The sequence below is a fragment of the Emiliania huxleyi genome, assembly GCF_000372725.1.
Source record: "Emiliania huxleyi CCMP1516 chromosome Unknown EMIHUscaffold_14, whole genome shotgun sequence".
Lineage (NCBI taxonomy): Eukaryota > Haptophyta > Isochrysidales > Noelaerhabdaceae > Emiliania > Emiliania huxleyi.
Genome location: NW_005201192.1, coordinates 1,062,880 through 1,085,111, shown reverse-complemented (window position 1 = coordinate 1,085,111; position 22,232 = coordinate 1,062,880). Strand labels below are relative to the sequence as shown.

General features: G+C 66.2%; 9 protein-coding genes across 9 annotated transcripts in view; 6 read left to right on the top strand and 3 right to left on the bottom strand.

Annotated features, from left to right (window-relative positions):
- EMIHUDRAFT_201753 (hypothetical protein) overlaps nucleotides 1–696 on the top strand; it is a gene marked incomplete at both ends in the record, with an annotated part of 4,333 nt that extends 3,637 nt beyond the window's left edge. The window contains 2 exons of the mRNA XM_005787951.1: nucleotides 82–584; nucleotides 622–696. Of these exons, the coding sequence (XP_005788008.1) occupies nucleotides 82–584; nucleotides 622–696 (578 nt within the window). The remainder of the gene's footprint in view (nucleotides 1–81; nucleotides 585–621) is intronic.
- Nucleotides 697–751: 55 nt separating this feature from the next.
- EMIHUDRAFT_201752 (hypothetical protein) lies at nucleotides 752–2,277 on the top strand (the record flags this gene model as incomplete). The annotated part of the gene is made up of 5 exons (XM_005787950.1): nucleotides 752–919; nucleotides 1,095–1,650; nucleotides 1,705–1,817; nucleotides 1,932–2,096; nucleotides 2,182–2,277. The coding sequence occupies 5 exons, from the start codon at nucleotides 752–754 to the stop codon at nucleotides 2,275–2,277; spliced, it is 1,098 nt and encodes a 365-aa protein (XP_005788007.1).
- Nucleotides 2,278–4,918: 2,641 nt separating this feature from the next.
- On the bottom strand, nucleotides 4,919–5,938 carry EMIHUDRAFT_201750 (hypothetical protein; the record flags this gene model as incomplete). Its single annotated transcript, XM_005787949.1, has 3 exons — nucleotides 4,919–5,622; nucleotides 5,696–5,776; nucleotides 5,911–5,938. 3 exons carry the CDS (start codon nucleotides 5,936–5,938, stop codon nucleotides 4,919–4,921), a joined length of 813 nt encoding a protein of 270 aa, XP_005788006.1.
- A 2,044-nt stretch (nucleotides 5,939–7,982) lies between these two features.
- EMIHUDRAFT_47074 (hypothetical protein) lies at nucleotides 7,983–8,270 on the bottom strand (the record flags this gene model as incomplete). The annotated part of the gene is made up of 1 exon (XM_005787948.1): nucleotides 7,983–8,270. A coding segment is annotated over one exon (288 nt), but the record flags the coding sequence as incomplete, so codon positions are not given.
- A 301-nt stretch (nucleotides 8,271–8,571) lies between these two features.
- EMIHUDRAFT_201748 (hypothetical protein) lies at nucleotides 8,572–11,260 on the top strand (the record flags this gene model as incomplete). The annotated part of the gene is made up of 3 exons (XM_005787947.1): nucleotides 8,572–8,619; nucleotides 10,700–10,917; nucleotides 11,239–11,260. The coding sequence occupies 3 exons, from the start codon at nucleotides 8,572–8,574 to the stop codon at nucleotides 11,258–11,260; spliced, it is 288 nt and encodes a 95-aa protein (XP_005788004.1).
- Nucleotides 11,261–11,685: 425 nt separating this feature from the next.
- Nucleotides 11,686–13,180, top strand: EMIHUDRAFT_201747 (hypothetical protein; the record flags this gene model as incomplete). Its single annotated transcript, XM_005787946.1, has 4 exons — nucleotides 11,686–11,723; nucleotides 11,968–12,040; nucleotides 12,107–12,180; nucleotides 12,739–13,180. 4 exons carry the CDS (start codon nucleotides 11,686–11,688, stop codon nucleotides 13,178–13,180), a joined length of 627 nt encoding a protein of 208 aa, XP_005788003.1.
- A 517-nt stretch (nucleotides 13,181–13,697) lies between these two features.
- Nucleotides 13,698–16,144, top strand: EMIHUDRAFT_449271 (hypothetical protein; the record flags this gene model as incomplete). Its single annotated transcript, XM_005787945.1, has 5 exons — nucleotides 13,698–13,942; nucleotides 14,204–14,300; nucleotides 14,509–14,634; nucleotides 15,193–15,568; nucleotides 15,867–16,144. 5 exons carry the CDS (start codon nucleotides 13,698–13,700, stop codon nucleotides 15,932–15,934), a joined length of 912 nt encoding a protein of 303 aa, XP_005788002.1. The 3' UTR covers nucleotides 15,935–16,144.
- Nucleotides 16,145–17,980: 1,836 nt separating this feature from the next.
- Nucleotides 17,981–19,655, bottom strand: EMIHUDRAFT_201744 (hypothetical protein; the record flags this gene model as incomplete). The annotated part of the gene is made up of 3 exons (XM_005787944.1): nucleotides 17,981–18,615; nucleotides 18,757–19,117; nucleotides 19,191–19,655. The coding sequence occupies 3 exons, from the start codon at nucleotides 19,653–19,655 to the stop codon at nucleotides 17,981–17,983; spliced, it is 1,461 nt and encodes a 486-aa protein (XP_005788001.1).
- A 454-nt stretch (nucleotides 19,656–20,109) lies between these two features.
- EMIHUDRAFT_449270 (hypothetical protein) lies at nucleotides 20,110–21,924 on the top strand (the record flags this gene model as incomplete). The annotated part of the gene is made up of 7 exons (XM_005787943.1): nucleotides 20,110–20,121; nucleotides 20,196–20,350; nucleotides 20,419–20,459; nucleotides 20,601–20,652; nucleotides 20,809–20,931; nucleotides 21,041–21,125; nucleotides 21,246–21,924. 7 exons carry the CDS (start codon nucleotides 20,110–20,112, stop codon nucleotides 21,798–21,800), a joined length of 1,023 nt encoding a protein of 340 aa, XP_005788000.1. The 3' UTR covers nucleotides 21,801–21,924.
- Nucleotides 21,925–22,232: the final 308 nt, after the last annotated feature.

The following is a 22,232-nucleotide window of genomic DNA, read 5'->3' as shown; positions in this document are numbered from 1 at the left end:
CCCTCCTCCTCGCCTATAGCTCCGCGCCCTCGTCAGCACCCTCCTCCTCGCCCGCAGCCCAGCCCCATCGTCGATGCCTAGGTGGCCACCTCGACTCAGCGCAACGCTTATCTTTCGGTGAGCGAGTACGTGCTGCCGAGTGGATGAAGACGGTGGCGCCGGCGGCGAAGGCGGGCTCGTCGCCGCTCAACGCGCGCTCCGTCACGGCGGGCGGCGGCGTTGCCGCCAAGCAGGCGGTGCCGCCAGAGTCGGCGCCGTCAGAGACGGTGACGGTGCCGTCAGGCCCGCGGCGCACGCGCTCGTGGAGCTTCGACGGCTCGTGGAGCTTCGCGCTCCCCTCCTTCAGCCACCTCGGCTCCGCCTCCGCCGGGGGGACGCAGACCGCGTGGAGCCGGATGGTGGACGGCGACCCGACGGCGGGCAAGCGCGTCGCACGGAGCCCCGCCGCCCGCATGGAGCCCAAGACGTTCTTCGCGAACGAGCGCACCTTCACGTCGTGGCTGAGCGCGGGCATGTTGCTCCTGTCGGTCGGCATCGCAATCACCGAGCTTGAGGACGACATGGAGGACATGGACGGCCACACCGTGAACAGCGTCTCTTCACACCTCCAGCTGTGAACAGGACGTGGCGGGCGCGGAGCAGGACGGCGGCGGCCTGATGATCATGCGCTCGGCGCTGCTGCTGCTGTGCCGCTGAGAGTGCATTCGTGACTCATCATCCATAAGTGGATAGGTGCTCGGCGCTGCTGCTGATGCTGTACGGCCTCCTCACCTTCCTCCTCCGCCTCAAGAAGATCAAGCGCAAGGACCCGCTGGGCTACGACGACCCAGTCGGCCCCGTTCTACTCGTCATCGTCCTCTGCGGCGCAGTCGGAACCTACCTCCTCCGGATGTATACCTTCAAGTGGCCGGGCGAGGAGGTGCGCACAGACCGCTCACACCGCTCACACCGCTCACCCACGCGCACCGGGCCCCTCGCACTTTGAGTGCCGGGCCGGCTCCCGTCGCTTAGACGTGGAGTCGCGAGGACTGCCTGCCCCCCCTTGCCCCGCCCCCTTGTGCACGCGTGGAGAAGTTTCCGTGAGCTGACCTTAGGTGCACACGGCCGACACGCCCTTCTCCAAGGAGTTTGAGATGGGGGTGATGCCGTCGTACTTCGTCAACGAGACCGCCGCCATCGCGATGGTTGCGAGGGCGATGCAGGCCTCGGCGTCGGTCTCGTCAGTCACACTCGCCCACGCCACCTTCGAGCTCTTTCGCCAGACGGAGCTCGACACGGCGGAGGACCTCGTCGTCAACCAGGGCCGCTCCAAGGTGAAGCTGACCACGCGCCTAACCCTCAAGGGCGCGCGCTACATGAGCGCCAACCTCGGCTCGGCGCCGGGCACGGGCAGCACGGACCTCACTCTCTCCGTCAAGGGCACCGAGCGCGCGCAGCTCGCCGCCACCGCCGCCAACTGCGTCGGACGGTACGCGGCGCACTGCGAGGTCAAGGTGGAGCAGAACTTCCACATGGAGAAGGCGGAGGTTGGCCAGCCGCGCTCGCCGCGCGTGCCGCTGCCCGCCACCAGCTGGCAGCGCTCGGTCAAGATCTCGGGCATGCCGCACACGACCTCGCTCACCACGATCGGCGACCACCTTCGCGGGTGTGGTGTGCGGGGGGCCCAGAAACAGACGCGCATCTCCGGGTGTGTTTCTGATCTAGGCGACCTGAGGGGGTACTTCGCGTTACCGCCTCGTGTGCCGGCGGGGCCCTTCCTGCTCGGCACGGAGGACGAGGAGCGCCTCTACGTGCGCGACGAGTTTTACTACTGGAAGGTGAAGCAGCAGCACAGCGCACGCGGGGGTAGCCTTGCACGCCCGCGTGTGGCGCGTGTGGCGCCGCCAGACTTTCGAGCCAGACTTCCCGTCCCTGCCTTGTGTGCCCGTCAGGTCAAGCTGCCGTTTGCGCTCGCGCAAGCGCCGTCCGTCTACCTCTACGCGTCGCTCACCACAAAGTACGAGTCGCCGCAGCTGGCGGTGCTGCCGCTGCAGACGCCGCGGGAAGACTCCGAGCTCTCCTTCAAGATTGGAGGCAACCAGAACCACGGCGTCGAGGTGAGCGAGGGCGGCTCAGCCTGTGAGCCCCCACAAAAGCGTGTGTGGAGGAGCTCGCGCCTCACCTTGCTTGCTAACCCCTCAGGTGAGCGACCTCAACTCGGACGGCGCCCTCTCCCTCGCGGCGCACGACCTCTACAGAGAGCTGCGCAGCGCGCCGTGGGTGTCGGACAACGCGTGAGAATCAGCCAAGGGGGGGCGACCCTCGCATCTCCACGCCCGGGACACGGGCAGGAGCAGCTGGCGTGTACGGCTCTACGTGTACGGCTCTAGTAACGTGTTTAAAAGTGTCAAGTGCCACAAGCTAGGCCTCCCGCTCCCCTGCAACAGTCCAACACCCACGACGCTCGGACGGTCGACGCCGCGGCCGTGGCGGTTCAATGTGCACCGAGCAGTAGCCCCGTCGATCTTCTGCTTGAGTACGCAGGTTCTCGCCTGCCTGTCTAGCAACGAGCCCATCACGCACTGGTGCACCTCCCGCTTCACCTCCACACGGGCAACGTTTGGATCAAAGACCCCGTTGATGGTGCCCCCGAGAGCATGGCCAATCAGAGGTGCAAACGGCGATCCGGCGACGCAGCCCGCCGGGAACGCCGTGATGCGGCGGCTGTGCGCGGCGTACACTTGTGGGTCGTGCGAAAAGGCACCCTGCCTTGCAGGCCAGTCTGGGCTCCCAGCACCCCCGTAGAACTCGGACTGGTGCCAGGCAGAAAGAATGCTGGAGACCACGGGGTGTCGCCGCACGAAGTATGTGCCGGCGTTGTACAGCCCGCCACCGCGGACATCGCGGCAGGGGTACTCGTCGACGACCGCCATCACTGGCGCGGAGTCCAAGTCGCTCGTCAGGTGGGCGATCTCAAACAGGGGCTCGAGCCGCGCCATCGGGCGTACCTGGCAGATGGACAGAGCCTCGTGAGCTAAGTGCACTTGCAGGCATGGGTCGCGGGGCGGATGGGCGGAAGGTCGTGCTCGATCGCACCATCCACTGGTCGAGCTCGACGTACATGAAGTAGGCGACGTGCGCATACTGCGGGTCTCGAATGATGTCCAGCATGATGAGCGACGACGACCAATCTTGGAGCATGATTCGATTCGCGCACTCATTTGCGTCCGGAGGCACCTCAGGCCACTTGCTAATGTACGTGTAGTTGTGCACCGATGCGTACATCTTCCATCGTTGGACGCCCGGGTGGTCGCTGTGCACGTGCGCGTCGACCGTGACGATTCCAATCGGGAGAGACGTTGCGGAGCCGGCCGACTCACACTTCTGCACAAGAGCCGCGCACTCTCGTGCGACGCAGTCGGCGCCGATTGGTGCTGGGCAGGCGGCTCTCTTGAGACACCAGTCGTAATCTCGGAACGGGTTGCTGCTAGGAGCAGGCAGGGCCGCAATCTCGCTCAATCGCGACCTGCAGGAGGGAGCTGCGGCCGCGCAGGTGCTCGCCAGCGGGCCGACATAGGTCTCGTTCGAAGCATCCCCGAGCAGCTCCTTGAAGTCGGCCCTCTCCCAGCGCTGCTTGTTATTGAGCAGAAAAACTTCATTCCGCGTCGCCCTGGCAGAGCTGCACTCGGAGACGTCGTCCGACTCTGTCACCGCCATACCCCTCCGGCGCCGCAGGTGGGGAGGGGGGAGAGGGCAGCGCTGGCGGTGGCGGTGAAGGCGACGGCGAGACTGTGACCTGCGCACACGGTGCGAGCGAGTGCGCGTGTGCCATCTCCGCCTCCCAGGCATCTCCCCCCCCTGTTCTTGTTTCGGCGCGCTAGCGGTTGGCTAAGCTAGGCGGTCACCCGTGCGCTGATCGGAAGGCACTCGGTGCAGGTCCCGCAGCCGTCCCAGGTGCACAGATCATCCCAGGTGTCTGTCTTCCTGGCGCAGAAGGCCGGGCAGAACGGGGGTGGCGGCGGAGACGGGGGAGGAGGGGCAGGTGGTGGCACGATCTGTGGCTGTGACACCACGGGGCACTCGGTGCAGGCGCCGCAGCCGTTCCAGGTGCACCGCACATCCCAGGGTTGGGTCTTCTGGGCGCAGAAGCTGTTGCACAAGCCGGGTGGTGCCTGCGATAGCGACTGCGAGAGCAGTAAGACGAATGGTGTCTGCATAGCAGCGGTGTGACTGGGCTCGAGAATTGTTGAGAGTTGTGACTGGCCAAGTGCCAAACTTTACTGTCCTGATAATGAAAGTGCATCAAAATTTACTGTTTGGGTGCAACCAGTAGAGACACGCCACGCGGGCGGCCCGCTTTCCGCGCACGGGGAAAATTCACGGGCGCGAGTCGTCGCCCGGCGCTGCTTGCAGCACCCTCCCTGGCGATGGCGCTAAGAGGTTCCTCTTTTCCGCGCCCCCCCCGCAAGGCGCGCGATACACTTCCGCCGAGCCCTTCCAGCTGGTGCGCTACCAACCTGCCGGGGCAGCGGTACGACGCGCACTGCGACTGGGGTCTCACACGCCGAACACGCGCTTCGCTAAGGTAAGGTAAGGTAAACGTCTCCACACACACAAAGTGGTGGGGCAAGGGGGGGCGACCCTCGCATCTCCACGCCCGGGACACGGGCAGGAGCCCCACGGCATTCAAAGTGCAAGCACCGGCCCGGTGCCGTGGGTGAGCAACCTGCACCCCACTCCCTCCCTCCCAGACACAGGACCCGCACAAACCCCCACAGCGTGGACGACTACGTGTTCAGAAACACCAAGCAGCGAGGCGAGGGTGAAGGGGTAAGGGGCTGTGTGGGGCAAAGTCTACATCTGACTACTCCATCTAGCCTGGGGGGTCGCAGGAGGGGGGGGCAGAAGGTAAGATATGGGTGAGGCCAGGGGTGGGGACCTAGAATAAGTCAAAGGACATGTTCTCGGCCCCGCCATCGCCGCCGTCGCCCTCGTCCGCCTCGGAGGCGGAGGTCGTCGGGCGGGGCGTCTCGCCCGTCGCGAACCTGCCGCCGAACACGGCGTCGGCCGGCGCCGAGGCGCCGGCAGCCGTGATCAGGTCGGCAACCTTTCGGTCCCTGCAGGCCGCATCAATTTTGCCTCGCCGGGACGGCTCGTAGAGCTCGTTGGCGAGCCAGTCCCGGGCGACCTTCGTCGCCACGGAGCCCATAGGGACCGTGGCGTACACCATGTCGCCGAACCCGCTGCCCCCCTCTGGAGGCAGCGCGTAGGCGACCTGAATGTTGGACCCGGTGGGGATGCGCGCCGCCTGCGTCGCAGCCTCCAGGCCCTCCATCACGAACATGGCGTTCTCGCGCAGCTGCGCGTACGGGTAGCCCGCACGCTCGGCCTCGCTCGCAGCCGCCGCCGCAGCCTTCTTCTTCGCCCTGTTCGCCTTCTGCCGGGCCTTTTTGGCCCTGCGAGCCGCGGCCCGAGCATCCTTCTGCTCCTCCGTCAGCTCCTCCTTCTTCCGCGGCGCGGTGCGCTCGATGAACAAGCGCTCCGCCGCCTGCACAGACTCGCGGTCGCCCGCGGCCTTCTCGTGCTTCAGGTCGACCTCGATGGTCGCGTAGCCAGGCCTTATCAGCCTGACCTGCGACGCACCTGCGAGCCTTGCGACCATCACCGCGTCTTCCAGTTGCGCGCGATCGTAGCTATTCCAGGGTCCGCTGCGCACCCCCGGTGCAGGCCTGCAGCACGACGGTGGCCGGCGCTTGCGCACCAGCCCCGTCCGCCGCCGGTTCCGCGGCCGCGGTCCCTTGCATAGCTAGCGCTTCGCTACGCTGTGCTGCTGTACCTCCGCCGGCCGTCGCGCGTCGGCGGTGCGCTGCGACGGGGCATAAGTGTTGTTCTTGCCCCCAAAATGATAAAGCCGTAAATGTGCACACGGACCACTGTTGTGACTGTTGATTTTTCCCATGCAGTGTGCAGCAGTTTGAGATCTCTTATAGTGTTACAGAGGGCATCTTAGAGTGTCAAGTGCGAAGTGGACGTGCCACAAGGAAGTCTAGAGACACGCTCGTGGCCGTAGACCGAACCACGTGGCAGGGTCGTGGCCAGCGCGCCAGGGCCAGGTGAGGAAAATAAATCACCGCGCCTGTCCGCTGAGCGCTCACACACTCCTTACGGTGCTGCCCAAGGCGCGCTGCGCAGCTCGCTGTAGAGCGCACGCGCGGCGAGGAGGGAGGGGCCGGCGAGGTCGCCGCCCTCGGGCGTGACGTCGGGAGCCTGCGGGAGGGTTCCGAGAAGGTTCCGAGAAGGTTGGGAGGGGGTCGCCGGTCCGCTATGGCTCTAAGCTCGAGGCCGGGGGCCCTGGCTTGAGGAGGGGCGCGGCGATGACGAGGGCGGGCGGCGTCCGATGAAGAGGAGGGGCGGGCGATGCGTTCATCACACCGACTACTATTCGTGATCCATGACGCGCGAGCCTGGCTGGCGAGCCGGAAGGACAGCTCCGAGTCCTCGCGCGGCGCCCGGTCCGGCCGCACCGCCAGCTGCGGCGTGTCATACCGTGTGGTAAGCGACGCGACGAGGCGAGACTCCGGCGCCGCCGCGAGAGAGAACGGGAGCCGCACCTAAGGCCAGGTCGACGCATTGAAACAGGCGAGGCGCGCCGCGCGCAATGCGCGGTGATGTGAACATGGACTGTGGGCCGCACCCTCCAATAGTAGTGCTCGCCCACCACGTACAACCGCTCGCCGTCCGAGCAGGAGGGGCGGGCGGGCAGGAGCGGTGACCACCTAGGGCAGTGGCGTCGGGCGGGCTGAGAATCGAACCCAGAGGTTTGTGGATGACACTGGTTGAAGGGGGCGGCACCGCGCGGTCAGAAAGGGCGCGGCGCGCATACTGCCGCCCACGTCGCGCGGCAGGGCAAAGTACCCGCGTAGATCGCCAACCTACAGTCAGTCAGTCAGTGTTACACACGTCCTAGCATGGACGACGGGGCACGCGCACTCGCGGAACACAGGGCATTACACACGAGGCGTTGTGTGCGTTCTCAGGGAAAGGCGGCATCACCAGAGACAAAAGTATATATACATAGTTTGATCGCCAACCTACTCAGGATCAGATGACTGGAATGGGGCGTGATGATGCTTGACGTGTCGGACGAAGCCCAAGTCGGCAGCCTACTCATTCGAGCATGACGCTGATGAGACGTACTCACTCCATGGAGTGCCCACATTCAGGCCGCCGCGGACCGACGTGACCGACGCCGTGTGCGGCACGCGCGTGACCGTGAGCTCCCTCGCCATCGCGTGCGAGGTCCGCACGATCCTGACGTCGCAGTGCGCCGCGTACCTAGATACGCAACTGGTGTCCACTGTACCACCTTGAGTCATTTCAGATGTGATTTCGCGCCGTTGCGCCGCGACCGTCCAACGCAGTTTGCGGCGGTGGAGGCGAGCTCCGCAAAGTCGCCACCGCGGATGCTCATCGCCAGGCCTGTCAGCGTCCCCTTGCCGCTCCCGGAGCCAAAGCTGCGGCTCTTGCGGCGCGCTCCCGCGGCCGTCAGCAGCGTGGTGAGCGTGACCGCCGTGCCGCTGGCGTTGAAAATCTCTCGGAAGGAGTGGAGAGGAGTCGCGTGGTGCGTGTCGAGGTGCGTGCGGCGCAGGAGCTCAAAGGTCGCGTTTGCGAGAGTGACCTATGCCGGCCCCAATCACTACAACCATGACTCGTGAGTGGCAGGACTCGGAAGCTGTCTCATGCGAAAGGGGTGTGACCGACGCGACGGCGGCCGAAGCCTGCAGCGCCCTCGCCACCACCTCGACGGCGGCCGCCTCGTCCGCAAAGTGCGATGGGGCAAGGGGGACCTGCTCACAGACGCAGCAGCTGTGAAGAGAAGACGAGAAAGGGAGGGAGGGGGGGGGGGTAAGCGGCACCTTGAAGGCCTCGAAGAAGGGCGTGTCGGCCGTGAGCATGCCTTCAGTGTCCCAATTGAAGCCGTACATGCGGCGGAGGTACAGGGCAACTGCGGCGAAGAGGACGAAGATGAGCGCGACGGGGCCGAGCGGGTCGTCATACCCGGTCGGGTCCTTGCGCTTAATCTTTTTGAGCCGGTGCAGGAAAGAGACGAGGCCGTACAGCATAATCACAAGCGAGCAGCCGATGACGGTCATGCCGCCGAGCTGGTCGGTGTCGAATGAATCCTCGAGCTTGGTGACAGCGATGCCGACGGTGAGGAGGAGCATGCCCGCGGCCTGCCACTGCGCGAAGGTGCGCTCGTTTGCAAAGAACGTCTTGGGGTCCATCCGCTCAGCCGTGCGGCGCTTGCCGGCCTTTGGCGGATCCAAGCCGAGCCCTTCGAAAAACGACGAGAAGCTCCGGGAGCGGCCCGCCATGTTAAGTCCACGTGGAAACATCCCGCGATGCCTACTAAAAGCAGTTTGAGAGCTGCTGTCTGCGCTTAGCGTGCAAGGACCGAACAGGAACCGGAGCTGTGTCTGCGTGAATCGAGACCTGCAGACTGGCGGCGGGCGTACTCGAGTAGAAGAATTTTAGAAGTCGCACGAGGCGAGGTAAGCAGGCCCTTCACAACTGACACGTCCTCACTTAATTATGAATTGCTTGAGAATCTTCGTACGATCGTACCTGGGCCCTTCACAGGTTCAGCTGACACGTCATCCTGGGAAAACAACCGCAACCTTTTTTGGCTTCGAGGCCGTCACACGAAACCGTGACGTAATCGTCCCCATGCCCCCCCGCCCGCCGTTTAAGCGGCGGGGCCCGATGGCGCGGGGGACGAAGGGGTGGGACGGGCTTTGCACATGGGGAATTGGCGGCCCGTCTTAGACACCGCCCTTCCTCGCAGCGAGCCCCTCTCCTCCCCACCACGCTATAGGTCCGGTGGGGGCAGGGGTCTCTCCCGCGCGCCGCGGCCTCAGCCTCAGGCAGGAGAGACACTAGCTCTAGCCGACCGACAGTCAGTCGCGGGCGGGCGTACATGTAGTCGGAGAAGGCCTGGGGGCGACTCCGCGCACCACACTGACGGTCGGCCGTCAGAAACGCGCCTGCGTGGATCGCGTTACACCAATCCTTGCGGTAAGACTGGGCTAAGAAATTTACGACATAGCTCCTCGCACGACACTGGGCACGGGACTAGCTACCAGACGCATTTCTTTATTCCAACTGTGTTAGTGCCAGTGCGCGCCAGTCCCGTGCCCAGTGTTGTGCGAGGGAGTTTAATTTTCTCTATTCAAAGGAATTCTTTATTCCAACAAACTGCTGGGGGGGGCGGGGCGCGAGCGCTCCCATGCCCGGCCGAACCGGAGCTGGCAAAGGGCGCGCTTCAACGGCGCCACAGGCTGCGCTGCTCGCGCTGCCGAAAAAGATCCAAGCCGCGGCGGCGGACGGCAAGGCGGGCGTGGTGCAGACGTGGCTCGCCGGGGACGGGCGGGCTGACGTGACGTGCGTGCGTGGCGGTGTGAGTGGCTTTACGCTCCTGGCGATCGCCGCCACCGAAGGTCACAAGCAGCTGGTCGAGGTTCTGCTGAAGCGGGGCGCGAAGGTGGACGCGCAAAACAGCAAAGGCTTTGCGGCGGTGATGGCCGCCGCCAACGAAGGCCACGTGCAGGTGGTCGAGAAGCTGCTGCGGCACGGCGCGGAGATCAACCTGCAGAGTAGCCGCGGTATCACCGCGCTGATGCTCGCCGCCAACCAAGGCTACGAGCGGGTGGTCGACTTGCTTCTGCGGCACGGCGCAGAGGTCGACCTGCAGGACGTCGGCGGCTGCACTGCGCTCACGGGCGCCGCCTTCTACGGCCACCCTGCTGTTCTGCTCCAGTTGCTGCGGGCGGGCGCAGACATGACGCTGCGCACGGCGGACAAGACGGCACTGCAGATCGCCAAGGAGAAGGGTCACACCGAGTGCGTCGCCGCCGTCAAGACGTTTCTCGGCGAGGTGGCGGCGGAGAGGCGCGACGCGGCGGCGGTCGAGGCGGGCGGCGCGGGGGCAGGCAGCGCTTCGGACGGCAGCAGCGGGCCTGTTCCCGAGGAGATCAGCGAGGCGGGCGGCGCAGGGGCGGACGGCGATGCCGCCTCGGGCAAGGGGGCAGCGGCGGCACCAACTGCCGCGCCCTCTTCTGGCGGCATGGAGAGCGGAACGGACGAGGATGCCGTCCCCGAGGAGGTCGTGGAGGCGGCTGAGGAGGGCGACGAGGCGGTGCTGGCGTGGCTCGACGGCGGCGGGCGGGTGGACGCGACTTTCACTCTTGTGGGTGTGAGCGGCTCTACGCTGCTGATGGCCGCCGCCTTCTACGGCCACGAGCGGCTGGCCGTGGCGTTGCTGCAGCGTGGCGCTTCGATCGACCTTCAGAACAGCGTCGGCAGCACCGCGCTGATGGGCGCTGCCCTCAACGGCCACGAGCGGGTGGTCGAGCTGCTGCGGCACGGCGCGGAGATCAACCTTCAGACCAGCGTCGGCCGCACCGCGCTGATGATCGCCGCTTTCATGAACCACCCAGCGGCCGTACTCTGCCTGCTGCGGGCGGGCGCCGACACGGAGCTGCGCTCGGTGAGTGGGCTCACGGCGCTGCAGATTGCCAAGCAGGAGGGCCACGCCGAGTGCGTGCGTGCCCTCGAGGAGCATGCGGCGGCCAAGGCGGCGGCCGAGAAGGCGGCGAAGGAGGCGGCGTGGGCTGCGGGGGCGGCGGAGAGGGCGGCGGAGCGGGCGGCGGCGGAGGCGGAGGCGGCGCGGCACGCCGAGGAGCTGCTGGCGGAGGTCGAGGCGGAGAAGCGCGGCAAGGGCAAGAAGGGCAAGAAGAAGAAGAAGGGCGGCGGGAGCGGCGGCGCTGGGCCGTCGCAGGAGTCCGAGGCGCCGTCAGAGGCAGACGCAGCCAAGCCCGCGAAGCTGGACAGGGAGGGGTTGATCAGGCTTCTCGAGACGCTCCACGAGGAGCGGATTCGGTACGGCATCACGGCGGAGACGTCGGTCGCGGGGTTGGCGGAGGCGTTGGGAGAGGAGGCCGAGGCGGCAGGCGAGGCGAGCGAGGAGGAGACGGCAGAGGCGGGTGAGGAGGCAGCCTTGGTGGCAGCGGAGGCGCGCCGGGAGGCTGAAGCCGAGGCCGACGCTCTGGCAGCGGCAGAGGAGGAGGCGGCCGCCGCGGCTGCGGCGGCGGCGGCGGCGGCGGCGGCGGCGGCTGCGGCGGCGGCGGCAGAGGCGGCGGAGGCGGCGGAGGCGGCACTGGCTGCCGGCAAGGCGAGGCGCGCGTCAGCGGCCGCTGCGAGGGCCAAGGCGGATGCCGACTAGCCGCGCGCAAAGGACAGCAACCTGACAGCATCCAAGTACAGTACTGCTACTGGCGCCGGCGCACGGATCGTGGTTGAAGGCATGTGCTGGGAAGAAGGTGGGTACAGGGAGGAGGGGGGGTGAGCTCGCTGTCCCGTGGTCTTGTCTGTTCAGGGGGGCTCCGCGATGCGATCTCCATCGCTGAAAAAGGGCGAGAGTGAGAGGACGCTTTTGTGGGAGGGGTGGAGCTCGCTGCATAGTCCCGTGGTGGTCAATTTGAGTGTCGTTGTTGGTTCTGCTTCAGGGGCCCTCCGCGCGAGCGGCCACACACCACTCGTGCACCGCGACAGCGACCACAACCACAAGCCACACATAGAGATGGGCCAACATCACATGACACACACACGTACTAGCTAGCGACGTACAGCTAGCGACGTCATATGCATATGTACATTGGCATAGACAGAGACAAGAGGCAGAGACAGTGGCCCACTGGGCTCTAGAGAGACAGGGGCATGGGCAGAGGCAGATAGAGATACTGGGCTGGGTTTTTAGGCATTGTGGGGTTGGCACTCCCATCGACCCTCATGACCTCCTGCGGTCTCTGAGATGGACACCAGTGGGTGTGGGACCACAGCCAGGATACACTCGAAGGCTGGGTAAGCAGTAGAGGTCGATACTCGACGCGTCCCACATGGTCTGTGTCGCTGTCGGCACGCTGTCGACAGGACGTCGAGCGACACCGGTGGCAGTGCCACCCAGGAGTGGTCGGGCGGTATCCCGTCATCAAAGAGCAACCATGTGATCCGTATGATGATTCCTGACAACCGCCTCAGTCAACTTTCGTCACAGTTCCCGCTCTGAGAGGAGCTGCGGGTCAGTTCGACAGCTGGAGCTGTGTCGCCGGCGTGCGGCGGCCTGCCTCCGGAGGTGCCTCTGAGGTGGACATTTTTTGGTCACCGTGAGAGAACGCGTTGGAATTTTTACTCCGGAACTTCAACTCCGCACGCGCACCGGCCAGGGCTACAATAGGATTCCTAGTGCCAGTGAGGCGGAGGCGCGAGTCGGAAGGCCGCGACCGTGATTTGGTCCCTTCGTTTTCCTACAATCGCTGTGAACCCAGCCACGTACATTTAAAGCCGTACCAGTCAGAGCCGACAGAAACAGGGACAGGCCAGCGCCGACCAGCCGGCAGAGAGAGGCGGCTCGCCTCCGTCTCGTTCGCGAGCGATGATCGACGCGCCAGTGTAGAGAGCGCGCCCACTCGTCACCGGGGCGGGGGCCTCCGTGTGGGCACACGCGCACCATCGAGCTACGCCTCGCGCTCCGCCTTGTCCATCCGCGCGCGCGCCAAGCGCGCCTCGTACACCTCGCTCACCTTGGACAGGGGAGGTGGAGGGGGGGGGAGGGGGGTTCACCCTCCGCTTGACGGGGGAGGGGGGGGGAGGTGCGTCACATCCCTCCGCTGGATCTCGGGTGCGTCTTGGGCACGGCACGAGGCTCGCCTTGGCGTCCGTGCTGCGCTCGTTTGGCACCGTGCGCAGCCTCGTTGTCGGGGCCTACGCGGAGGCGTCGGACGACCTGCACCAGCTGTTCGACTGTGTGGTGGAGTCGGCATCCAAGCAGCACTGGAGGCGGATCGGCGCGCGTAGCGCGAAGGAGGCGCGGTCCTACTTCGCTACGACGCTGCGGCGGGCGTGGGGCGTGCACTTTGCGCGCGAGTTCGCGCGGCACCGCATCCGACGCGTGGTGTTCGTGGGGGCCCCGCGGCGACAGCCGGGCAGGCCTCTCGCGACGGCCGATGGCGACTGGCCGGCGCTCTCGGCTGGCGAGTTTGCGGCGCACGCGCTGCGCGTAGCCGTACGTAGGCGGCGCGTGGGCGGGTGGCCCGCCCGGCCGTCGGTGAGCACCGGACGCGAGGGTCGGTCGGTCGGCTCCTAACTCGCTGCATATACATAGTTAGTAGCGATGAGCTCACTAGCTAGAGCTCACACTAGAGGCCGTCATCGCATTCGCCTTCCTGGGACCCATCGCTGACTTCTTTCTGACTGTCGCAGTGTCGCTGCTGTCTATCCCTTTCTCGGTCTGAGCTTGTGCGTCTTGGGGGGCCGGGGTTGTGTTTTTGTGTGAGTGTCACACACACACACACACACATTGGGGTCCACTCGCGTAATACAACTGTACAGCGCCTAAAGACGGCGGGCGTGCTTGACCGCGATATTCACAAAAACGCACACCACAGGTAAGCAACCGAGAGAGAGAGAGAGAGAGAGAGAGAGAGAGAGAGAGAGAGAGAGAGAGAGAGAGAGAGAGAGAGAGCACCACACTCCCCGCGAAAAGCACGCCGCCTCCCGGAACAACGAGATCTGCGATTCCTGGCTCGCCAGAGCCGATCGGCCGCGGGTCGAAACCCCTGCCGATCACAGCTTCCACTTGTCCACTTCGTCAGGTGCACATCATGTCGAGGGAGAAGAACCCGGGCGACGACAACTGGCGGCGGCTGCAGGAGGGTGGCCCGTCTGCAAAGGCCCACGTGCCAGGCCGGTGGCGGCAGGGTTGGCTCGTACTGGGCGTCAGTGCGGCGCTGCTGGCGTCCCTCTATCTGGCCAGCGCTGGCGTCCCTCTGGTGGCCGGGCTTAGCGGCGGGAGCCGCCAGAGTTCGGCGGGAGGGGACGAGTCGCCGCCGCCATTCGACCTCTACGCGTACCTCTTCATCAACCCTCCCGCGCCGCCGCCGCAGCCGCCGCCCGCGCCGCCGCCCGCGCCGCCGCCCCCGCCGCCGCCCCCGCCATTGCCTCCGCCCCCGCCATTGCCTCCGCCCCCACCATCGCCGCCCCCGCCCGCGCCGCCCCCGCCGCTTCCGCCGCCGCCTCCGCCGCCGCCGTTTCCGCCGCCGCCGCCATCGCCTCCGCCGCCGCCGCCGCCCCCGCGGCCCGTGCTGAACACTCTGTCGGGGTTCAGGAGGGTCGGAAACTGGATCCTCGCCGGCATCACAGACAACCTGTCGGACGGTGCGGTCCTCGAGGCGACGCCCGACGGATCCCTCCGCTTCGTCGTCGTCGTCAACAAGCCGACGGAGCTGCGCGAGTACACCCTCCCCGCGGCCAGCCTAGATGCGGAATATCTCCCCATATCTCCGCATATGTCGAGGCCCAGATGGGGTAGTGCGGATATCCACACCTCCCCACATCTCCGCATATCTCGAGGCCCAGATCGACAGCCCCCCCGCCCCCCGCTGTGGTGACGAGCGCGCGTGTGTCTTTTTTCAGGCCACGGGCGGGCCATCGCTCGCCGCCGTCTACCCGCTGACGAACTTTGTGGACACGGAGGGCGTGGCGCTGCTCCGCGGGCGAGCCGTCGTCCTCGCCGAGGAGCGGAGCGGCGCACTTGTGGAGGTGCAGACTGCAACCGCAGCAGCACCCGCACCCGCAGCACCCGCAGCAGCAGCACCAGCAGCAGCAGCAGCAGCAGCAGCACCAGCAGCACCAGCAGCACCAGCAGCAGCACCAGCAGCAGCACCAGCAGCAGCACCAGCAGCAGCACCAGCAGCAGCACCAGCAGCAGCACCAGCAGCAGCACCAGCAGCAGCACCAGCAGCAGCACCAGCAGCAGTATGTCTCTCACCCGGTCTCGGCCACAGCCTCTCTCAGCCTCTCTCAGCCTGCATCGCTCAGCCCCTCTCTGCCTCCCCTCTCCTCCCTCAGGTGACGCTGCCGGCCGTGTCTTCGGGCGGGGGAGTCATCGACCGTGCCGGCGCGAGCAAGGCGCGCACACACACACACACACACACACACACACACACACACACACACCGCTCACCCACGCGCACCGGGCCTTGCACTTTGAATGCCGTGGGGCTCCTGTCGTTAGACGTGGAGTCAGACGCGAGGGACAGCCTGGCCCTTGCCCCACCACCTCGTGTGTGTGGAGAAGTGTACCTGACCTTGCCTCAGGTGCACCAGACGGGGTACGGAAGTGACCTTACCCAGACGGCGGGCGGAGTGGAGGGAGTGACGTACTCCCCCGGCGAGGACGCCTTCTACTTTCTCAAGGAGAAGGAACCCGCGCTGGCCCTGCGGATGGACCGCCAGCCGCCGAACGCCAAGCGGCTCCTCGCCACCGTGACGTCGGTCGGAGACGTCGCGGGCATCTCCCACGTCCCGGGCGCAGGTCCGGGTACAGACGGCGACCGCCTCCTCGTCATCTCGGACAAGTCGAAGCAGGTGCTGCTCATGCGACCCGACGGCACTCTTGTTGGACCGCCCCTCGCCCTCTCGGTCCCCACAAAGTCCAAGCCGGAGGGCATCAGCATCCTGCCCCTCGAAGCCGGTAGATAGATAGATGGGAAGGCGAAACACAGTCCGACCAACGGCTGGGACACCAACGCGGTATGGGTGGACGCAAGACGGGCGTTGACGGTCACACAGGAGCGACACACAGAACCACAAGACAAGACACTCGCCGGTATCCCCGGCGGCGCCCCGCCATGCTCAATGATAGACAGATCGCAAGAGGAAAGCGACGAGCACACTTTGCCCCCCACGAACGAGCCACCCAGCCAGCCCCTTCCCAGCTCACGTGAGCACCCACAGTCGCGTCAAAGCTTCACGGCCGCAAGTGTGAATAGGCCCCCGGGACTGCTTCCTGACCTTCTCCGAGCCCGCCATCCTCCAGAAGTATTGCGGGCCAGAGTGACGGGAGCAGGCGGTGAATTCGCCCCCCCCTCCCCTCTCCGCGCGGCAGAGTTGAGAGTATCGCGCCTTACGACACAGCTAATGCACGTGCACATGCGCCCCCTCCCACAAACAAGCTGTGGTGCGTGCTCCTTGTGCTGAGCTGAGAGTGTACTGACCACTGTCTTTGACGTCCCTGTTACCCTGATGATTAAAGATTTTTATAACTTTCTTCGTAAGTAAGGGTTGCCCGGCCAGGTTGCTGCGCAAATCTCGCGCTGCGCTAGGCTCAGAGCGAGTTCGCGCTGCGCTAGGCCTAGGGGCTCAGACGGCGTGCGTGGGCCGCCGGGGTGAGGACCCCACCGGCACCGCTCCTTCTCGCGGTTCGCGCATCGCCTTCGGGAGGTCAGGCTCGGCAAGCTCTTGTCGGTCGGGCTCTACCTCAGCCCTCAGCCGAACACAGGCAGTTCGTCACGCGGCGGATGTAGAGCTCTACAGCTCTACAGCGCTCCAGAGCGCTCTACATCTCTACAGCTCTACAGCGCTCTACACTCTACATCCTCTACAGGCTCTGCCCCCCTCCGCGCCTGCGCCTGCTCAAAAGAAACAGCACGAGTGGGTGGCGATGCAGCACGAAGCCGGCACGTCGCCTGCCGACGCGCCGCTGCTCGGCCAGCGAGTCGTGCTCGGCGGGCTCTCCTCCCGCCCCGAGCTGAACGGGCAGCGGGGCGTGGCGCGGAGCTTCGAGGGCGGGCGGTACGCTGTGGCGCTCGAGGTCAGCGGCGAGAGCGTGCGGGTGCGGCCGGGCAATCTGTCGCCGGCGGCGGCGGAGCGGGCGTCGAGCGGTGCCGCGGCGGTATCCGATGAGATCGTGGCAGCGGCTGAGCGTGGCGAGGAGGAGGCGGTGCTGGCGTGGCTTGAGGGCGGCGGGCGGGCCGACGCGACGTGCGAGAGAGGCGGCGTGAGCGGCATCACGCTGCTGATGTTCGCCGCCAGCCACGGCCACGAGCGGGTGGTCGAGTCGCTTATTCGGCACGGGGCGAAGATCAACCAGCAGAGCAGCAGCGGCCTCGCCGCGCTGATGTACGCCGCCCTTTACGGCCAAGAGCGGGTGGTTGAGAAGCTGATTCGGCACGGCGCGGAGGTCAACCTGCGGAACAGCATCGGCGTCACCGCGCTGATGCGCGCCGCCAACAACGGCCACGAGCGGGTGATCGAGCTGCTGCTGCTGCACGGGGCTGAGATAAACCTGCAGAACAGCCAGGGCAACACCGCGCTGATGTACGCCGCCAACAAAGGTCACGAGCGGGTGGTCGAGCTGCTCATGCAGCACGGCGCGGAGGTCAACCTGCAGAATTGCGACGGCTGGACTGCGCTGATCGGCGCCGCCTTCTTCAACCGCCCCGCCGTCGTGCTCCGCCTGCTGCGGGCGGGAGCAGATAGGAAGGGGCGCTCTAGAGACGGGTTGCCAAGGGGCGGCAAGACAGCGCTGCAGGTTGCCAAGGAGAAGGGCCACGCCGAGTGCGTCGAGGCCTTCAAGAAGCACCTCCAGGAGGTGGTGGCGGGACGGCCCGCGGTGACGGCAGCCGGCGGCGAAGGCGCAGGCGGCACTTCCTCCGGCGGCGCTTCCTCGGCCGGATCGAGAGTCGCGGAGACGCAATCTCCAGCGGTGGCGGAAGGGCGGGCGCCGAGCGTGGTCCTGGCAGCCCCCGATGCGGTCGTGGCAGCGGCTGGGCGAGGCGAGGAGGAGGCGGTGCTGGCGTGGCTTGAGGGCGGCGGGCGGGTCAACGCGACGTACGAGAGAGGCGGCGTGAGCGGCAATGCTCTCTCCATGCCGCGCACCTTCATGAACATTTTCTTCAGAGAGAGAGAGAGAGAGAGAGAGAGAGAGAGAGAGAGAGAGAGAGAGAGAGAGAGAGAGAGAGAGAGAGAGAGAGAGAGAGAGAGAGAGAGAGAGAGAGAGAGTGAGAGAGAGAGAGAGATGTTGTTCTTCAGAGAGAGAGATTTTAGAAAACCAACAAGAAATCACGCCTCTCACAGTGATTTGGGCTCGGCAGCTTGTTAGCCCTCAGCCGAAGCTGGGGCCGGTCCCGTAGCCGAGAGAGCCCGCGTAGACGAGCGACTTGCGGGATGCGCTGCGGGACGACAGTCGGTGCACCAGCGCCGCCTCGAGCTTCGCGAGCCGCGCATCCATAGTGGCCAGACGCCGGTCCAGCACCGCCTCCAGCCGCCGCAGTTGCGCATCACCCACCAGTGCCCCGGAGGCCACCTCCTCCTCTACATCTGCGCCCGACCCGCTCACCAGTGGTGCAGCTAGCGGCGTCGAAGCCTCTGCTTGCCGTGACGAGTGCACGAGCTGGGCAAAGCTCTGGAGGCGCGCCTCCATCAGCGCCTCTGCATGCCCGTCCGGCTTGTCTTCGCCATAGCTCGCCTCGACAAGGTGCAGCGCGTCGCAGCGCAAGTGCCGCGTCCGCGCCGCACGCTGCTGCTTCGACTCGATCTCCTGCGCCAGGCGGCGCGCCTCTGGCAGGAGACGGCCGCCACCCCCCACCGCGTCCGAACTTGCTCTCTCGAAGAAGGACAGCGCCTCCTCCGCAAATTCGCCGTCGTCCCCCTCCGCCCCCGCTGCCGTGCGCAGGTACTCTTCAAAGTCGGAGTCGCTGTCGTCGGACGACTCGGCGGCGATCGTCCCCGCTGCAGACTCTGCACCTTCGCCGTAAGCCTGCTTGCGCTCGAACCGCCGCGCCGCGCGCGCCGCGAGTCGCTGCGCCTCGCCTATAGACAACCCTCGCCGGCCGCTCGGCGCGCAGCCTGCATTCATCGCTTGCCACGCTCGGCGCACACCCTCGAAGCCCCAGGTCAGCATCGCGGCGGGCACGGCAAAGATGGGCACGGAGAAGAAGGAGGTGAAGAGCACGATGAGCCGCGTGCCCGAGGAAAGGGACCCCTCCGGCAGCGCCTGTCCGGTGAGCATGAGCACGGCGAGGTAAGCGGCGTCCGGGATGGAGCGGATGCCGTTCGCGGCGAGCGTGGCGTCGGGGAGGATCGAGTAGAGGAGGGTTGCAGTGAGTAAAACCATGAAGAGCACCATCGCGAGCGAGGCGAGCAGAATCGTTCGGTTGACGACGAGGACGCGTAGCACCGTGTTTACGGCGGCCGAGTACTCCGACGTGCGGAAGATGTTGAGGATTCGAAAGACGCGCACCTTGCACGGGGTCGGTCGTGTGAGCGAGAGCCTACCCTGTGTCCCCTTGGGAGGCCCATCTAGAGGTGCTAACCCAGCTGGCATTGAGCCCGCTGTCAAACACGCCCGAATAGCGGCCGTCGACAAGCAGGTCGAGGAAAAAGGGGAAGGTGGAGAGTGCGTACACGACGGCCTCTCCTGATAACACCCAGCGCAGCCTCGCCTCTCCTGGAGCGAGGCCGCGCGTGACCATCCGAGGCAGTTCTGGCGCAGAGTAGAGCCGCAGACTGTAGTCGGCGAGGAAGATGGAGGAGAGCACCGCGTCCGCCACGAAGAAGTAGACGTCGTTGGCTGGATCGTCGCCGAGCTCTGGATAGCTTGCCACCACCAGCTGCACAACGCAGAGGAGGGTGGCTCCCGCGAGTAGCCAGGCGTAGGCGGTGGCGGCGGCGCGCTTCCCACCACGCTTCGGCCGCACGATGGAGAGCACCTGCCGGCGGCGGCTGTCGCGAGTGGCCGCGCCCAGGCGCGGAGCTAGGAGAGGTGCGGCGTCGGCCATATGTGCAAATGCGTGCACAGACTCTTTGTGCTTGCTGCCGCGTTCATTGCTCACGCGCCTCAAGCAAGTTTGAGGGACGTGCGGGGGAAGGGGGGGGGATGCGCAGTCGAGTGCAGAGAAGTGCGAACTCTCTCGTTTCCGCGCCCGTTCGCGTTTCCGTGCCGCCGTTGGAGAGAGAAAAACGAAGAAAACTGCCCTCCAGCCTGCTCCTTTCACGCGCGACGACCACAGTGCACACAGTCACAGACAGAGTCAGTCAGTCAGTCAGAGAGAGCATCAGCATGCAGAGCCCACAGCGATCGCCATCTCGCTGGCCTCTTCGCAGGCCCCCCCGACCGCGTCGAACTCATCGGCGCGGGCTCTCTCGGCTACGGGACCGGCCCCAGCTTCGGCTGAGGGCTAACAAGCTGCCGAGCCCAAATCACTGTGAGAGTCGTGATTTCTCTTCGGCTCGATGGCTCTCACTGTCAGCTTTTGGAGCAATGGTGCTCAGGGTCGTCTCTGTCTTTGCGGATGGATGATGCGGTGTTGACACCATAGGTGTCGCTCGCGCTCTTGGCCAAGGCGCTCGGCGCCACGCCCCGGCGAGAGGGCCGCGGCTACTCCGTCCGGACCGGTCTGCTCGCCCGGGCTCGCAGCCGGGGCTTTGCCTCACCCTCAGCATCGGTGGAGGCTGACGCGAGCTTGTCCGTGCGGTTTGCGCGCAGAAGACGCTCGTCGGCGGTGCAGGCTGAGACTGAGCCTCTACCACTAGCTCTACCAGCAATTTTGGACTGAATGATTTTGAGAACGCGAAAAAGAGAGGTATGGCAGACGGGGACGGACCCCATCTCTCCTCTTCATCTCGCGGTTCTCGCACGCCAGCGCATGTGAAGTGCAGTGTGCAACCCAGCCGACCAGGCTACACGGCTCTGTAGACTGTACTAGCCCAGGCTGCGGTTACAGGCCTCATCACACGCGCACGCAGCGAGGGGCCCCTGTCGAGCACACCAGCCTTGTGCGCCACAGATGCATGCCGCTAATCGGCGCGCCGCCTCCTCCTTTCCACCTTTGAGCGACGCCGCACACTGCCACGCTCGCACCCGCCGTCGCGCCCTCAAGCCAGCGCCCGCTGCGGCGCGATCGGCGCGGCGGCGCGGTGCTGCATGTACAGGCCCGCGGGCGGCCCGTGCCGCCTCCACTCCACCTCCACCAGCTGGCAGAGCTGCGCGTACGAGATCGTGCCTGCCGCGCGGGCGAGGGGGAGGATGGGCGTGCGGCGCGCTGCGGCGCGCGGGTGCGTGCGGCGTGTGGCGGCGGCGTTGGCGGCGGCGTGTGGTGGCGGCGGCGGCGGCGGCGGCGGGAGGTCAATTGCCCGCCAATTCTGGATTTGGGCCCTCCGGGAGGCCTGCGTTCCGCGAGTTCTTTTTTTGGTGTGCCGGTGATAGTACTAGCACGCGCCAGTTCGCACCTGTGTCGAGCCTGTGTGCTGTGAGAGAGAGTTGTCTTGTTTAAATTCTTTTTTTGCGACTGTGACATCCTTGGGAAGGGCGCTCCAACGCGCCGCGGCGCCGTCCGCGTTCGCAGTGCTGACGCCCGCCGCGTCGCAAGGACGTCGCGATGAGCTGCTCCGCGTCCACCGCGCCTCCTCCGCCGCCGCTCGCTCCTGCGGGCGAGGACGGCAGCGGCGGCGCCATCGGGATAGCGCTCTGCCTCCTTTCCGTGCTGCTACTCGCCATCGGGATCACCATCCAGAAATATGCGCTCACCTTCATCGAGCCGCACGTGCTGCTCGGAGACTGCTGCGGCACGCAGAGTATACGTGGGCCGCTGGCGCGCGTCCCGCGCACGCACGCCATCTGGCTCGCGGGCCTCACCGTCTACTTTGGCGGGAACGGCGTCTTTGTCCTCGCGCTCGCCTTCACGCCCGCGTCTCTCGCGGCGGCGCTGATGGCAACCATCGTGGTCGCCAACGCCGCCCTCTCGCGCTGCGTGTTGCACGAGGAGTTGCGGCGATGCGACTACCACGGCGGGGCGCTGATTCTGGGCGGGATAGCTGTCACGGGCTGGTACGCGCCTGCCGAGGTCGTGTCGTACGATGCGCCCGCGCTCGCGAGGCTCCTCTCGCCGACCAGCAACCCCTTCGGCTTTGGCGGCTGGGGCTAGATGCGGCCACCTCCGCACCCCCTTTTCTCGCGCGGTCTTTTGGCTGCGCTTTCTTCGGCCCTCGCCGGACTGCGCCCCTCTCCGGGGACGCGCCCCTCTCGCGCTCTTTCGAGACAGAGTCCGCTTCTTAACCCCCCCCCCCCTTCGAACCTGCAGGCTACCTCCTCGTCCTCGTCCTCTCTGTGACAGCGCTCGCTGTGCTGGTCGTGCGGCACGAGACGCTAGATCCACACTCACTTAGATGCTGGACCACTCGCCCCGCCCTGTCTCCCGACTAGCGCTCGAGGACTGTCCACTGCAAATAGCCCTTGTAATCCCGCGGCGCGCCGACCCACACCCATACCCCCCCCCCCCCCCCTCCGCAATTTTTTGGGGGCGCACACCCCTCACCTCACTTTGCCATGTCGGGGAAGCACGAGGCGGCGCACCGCG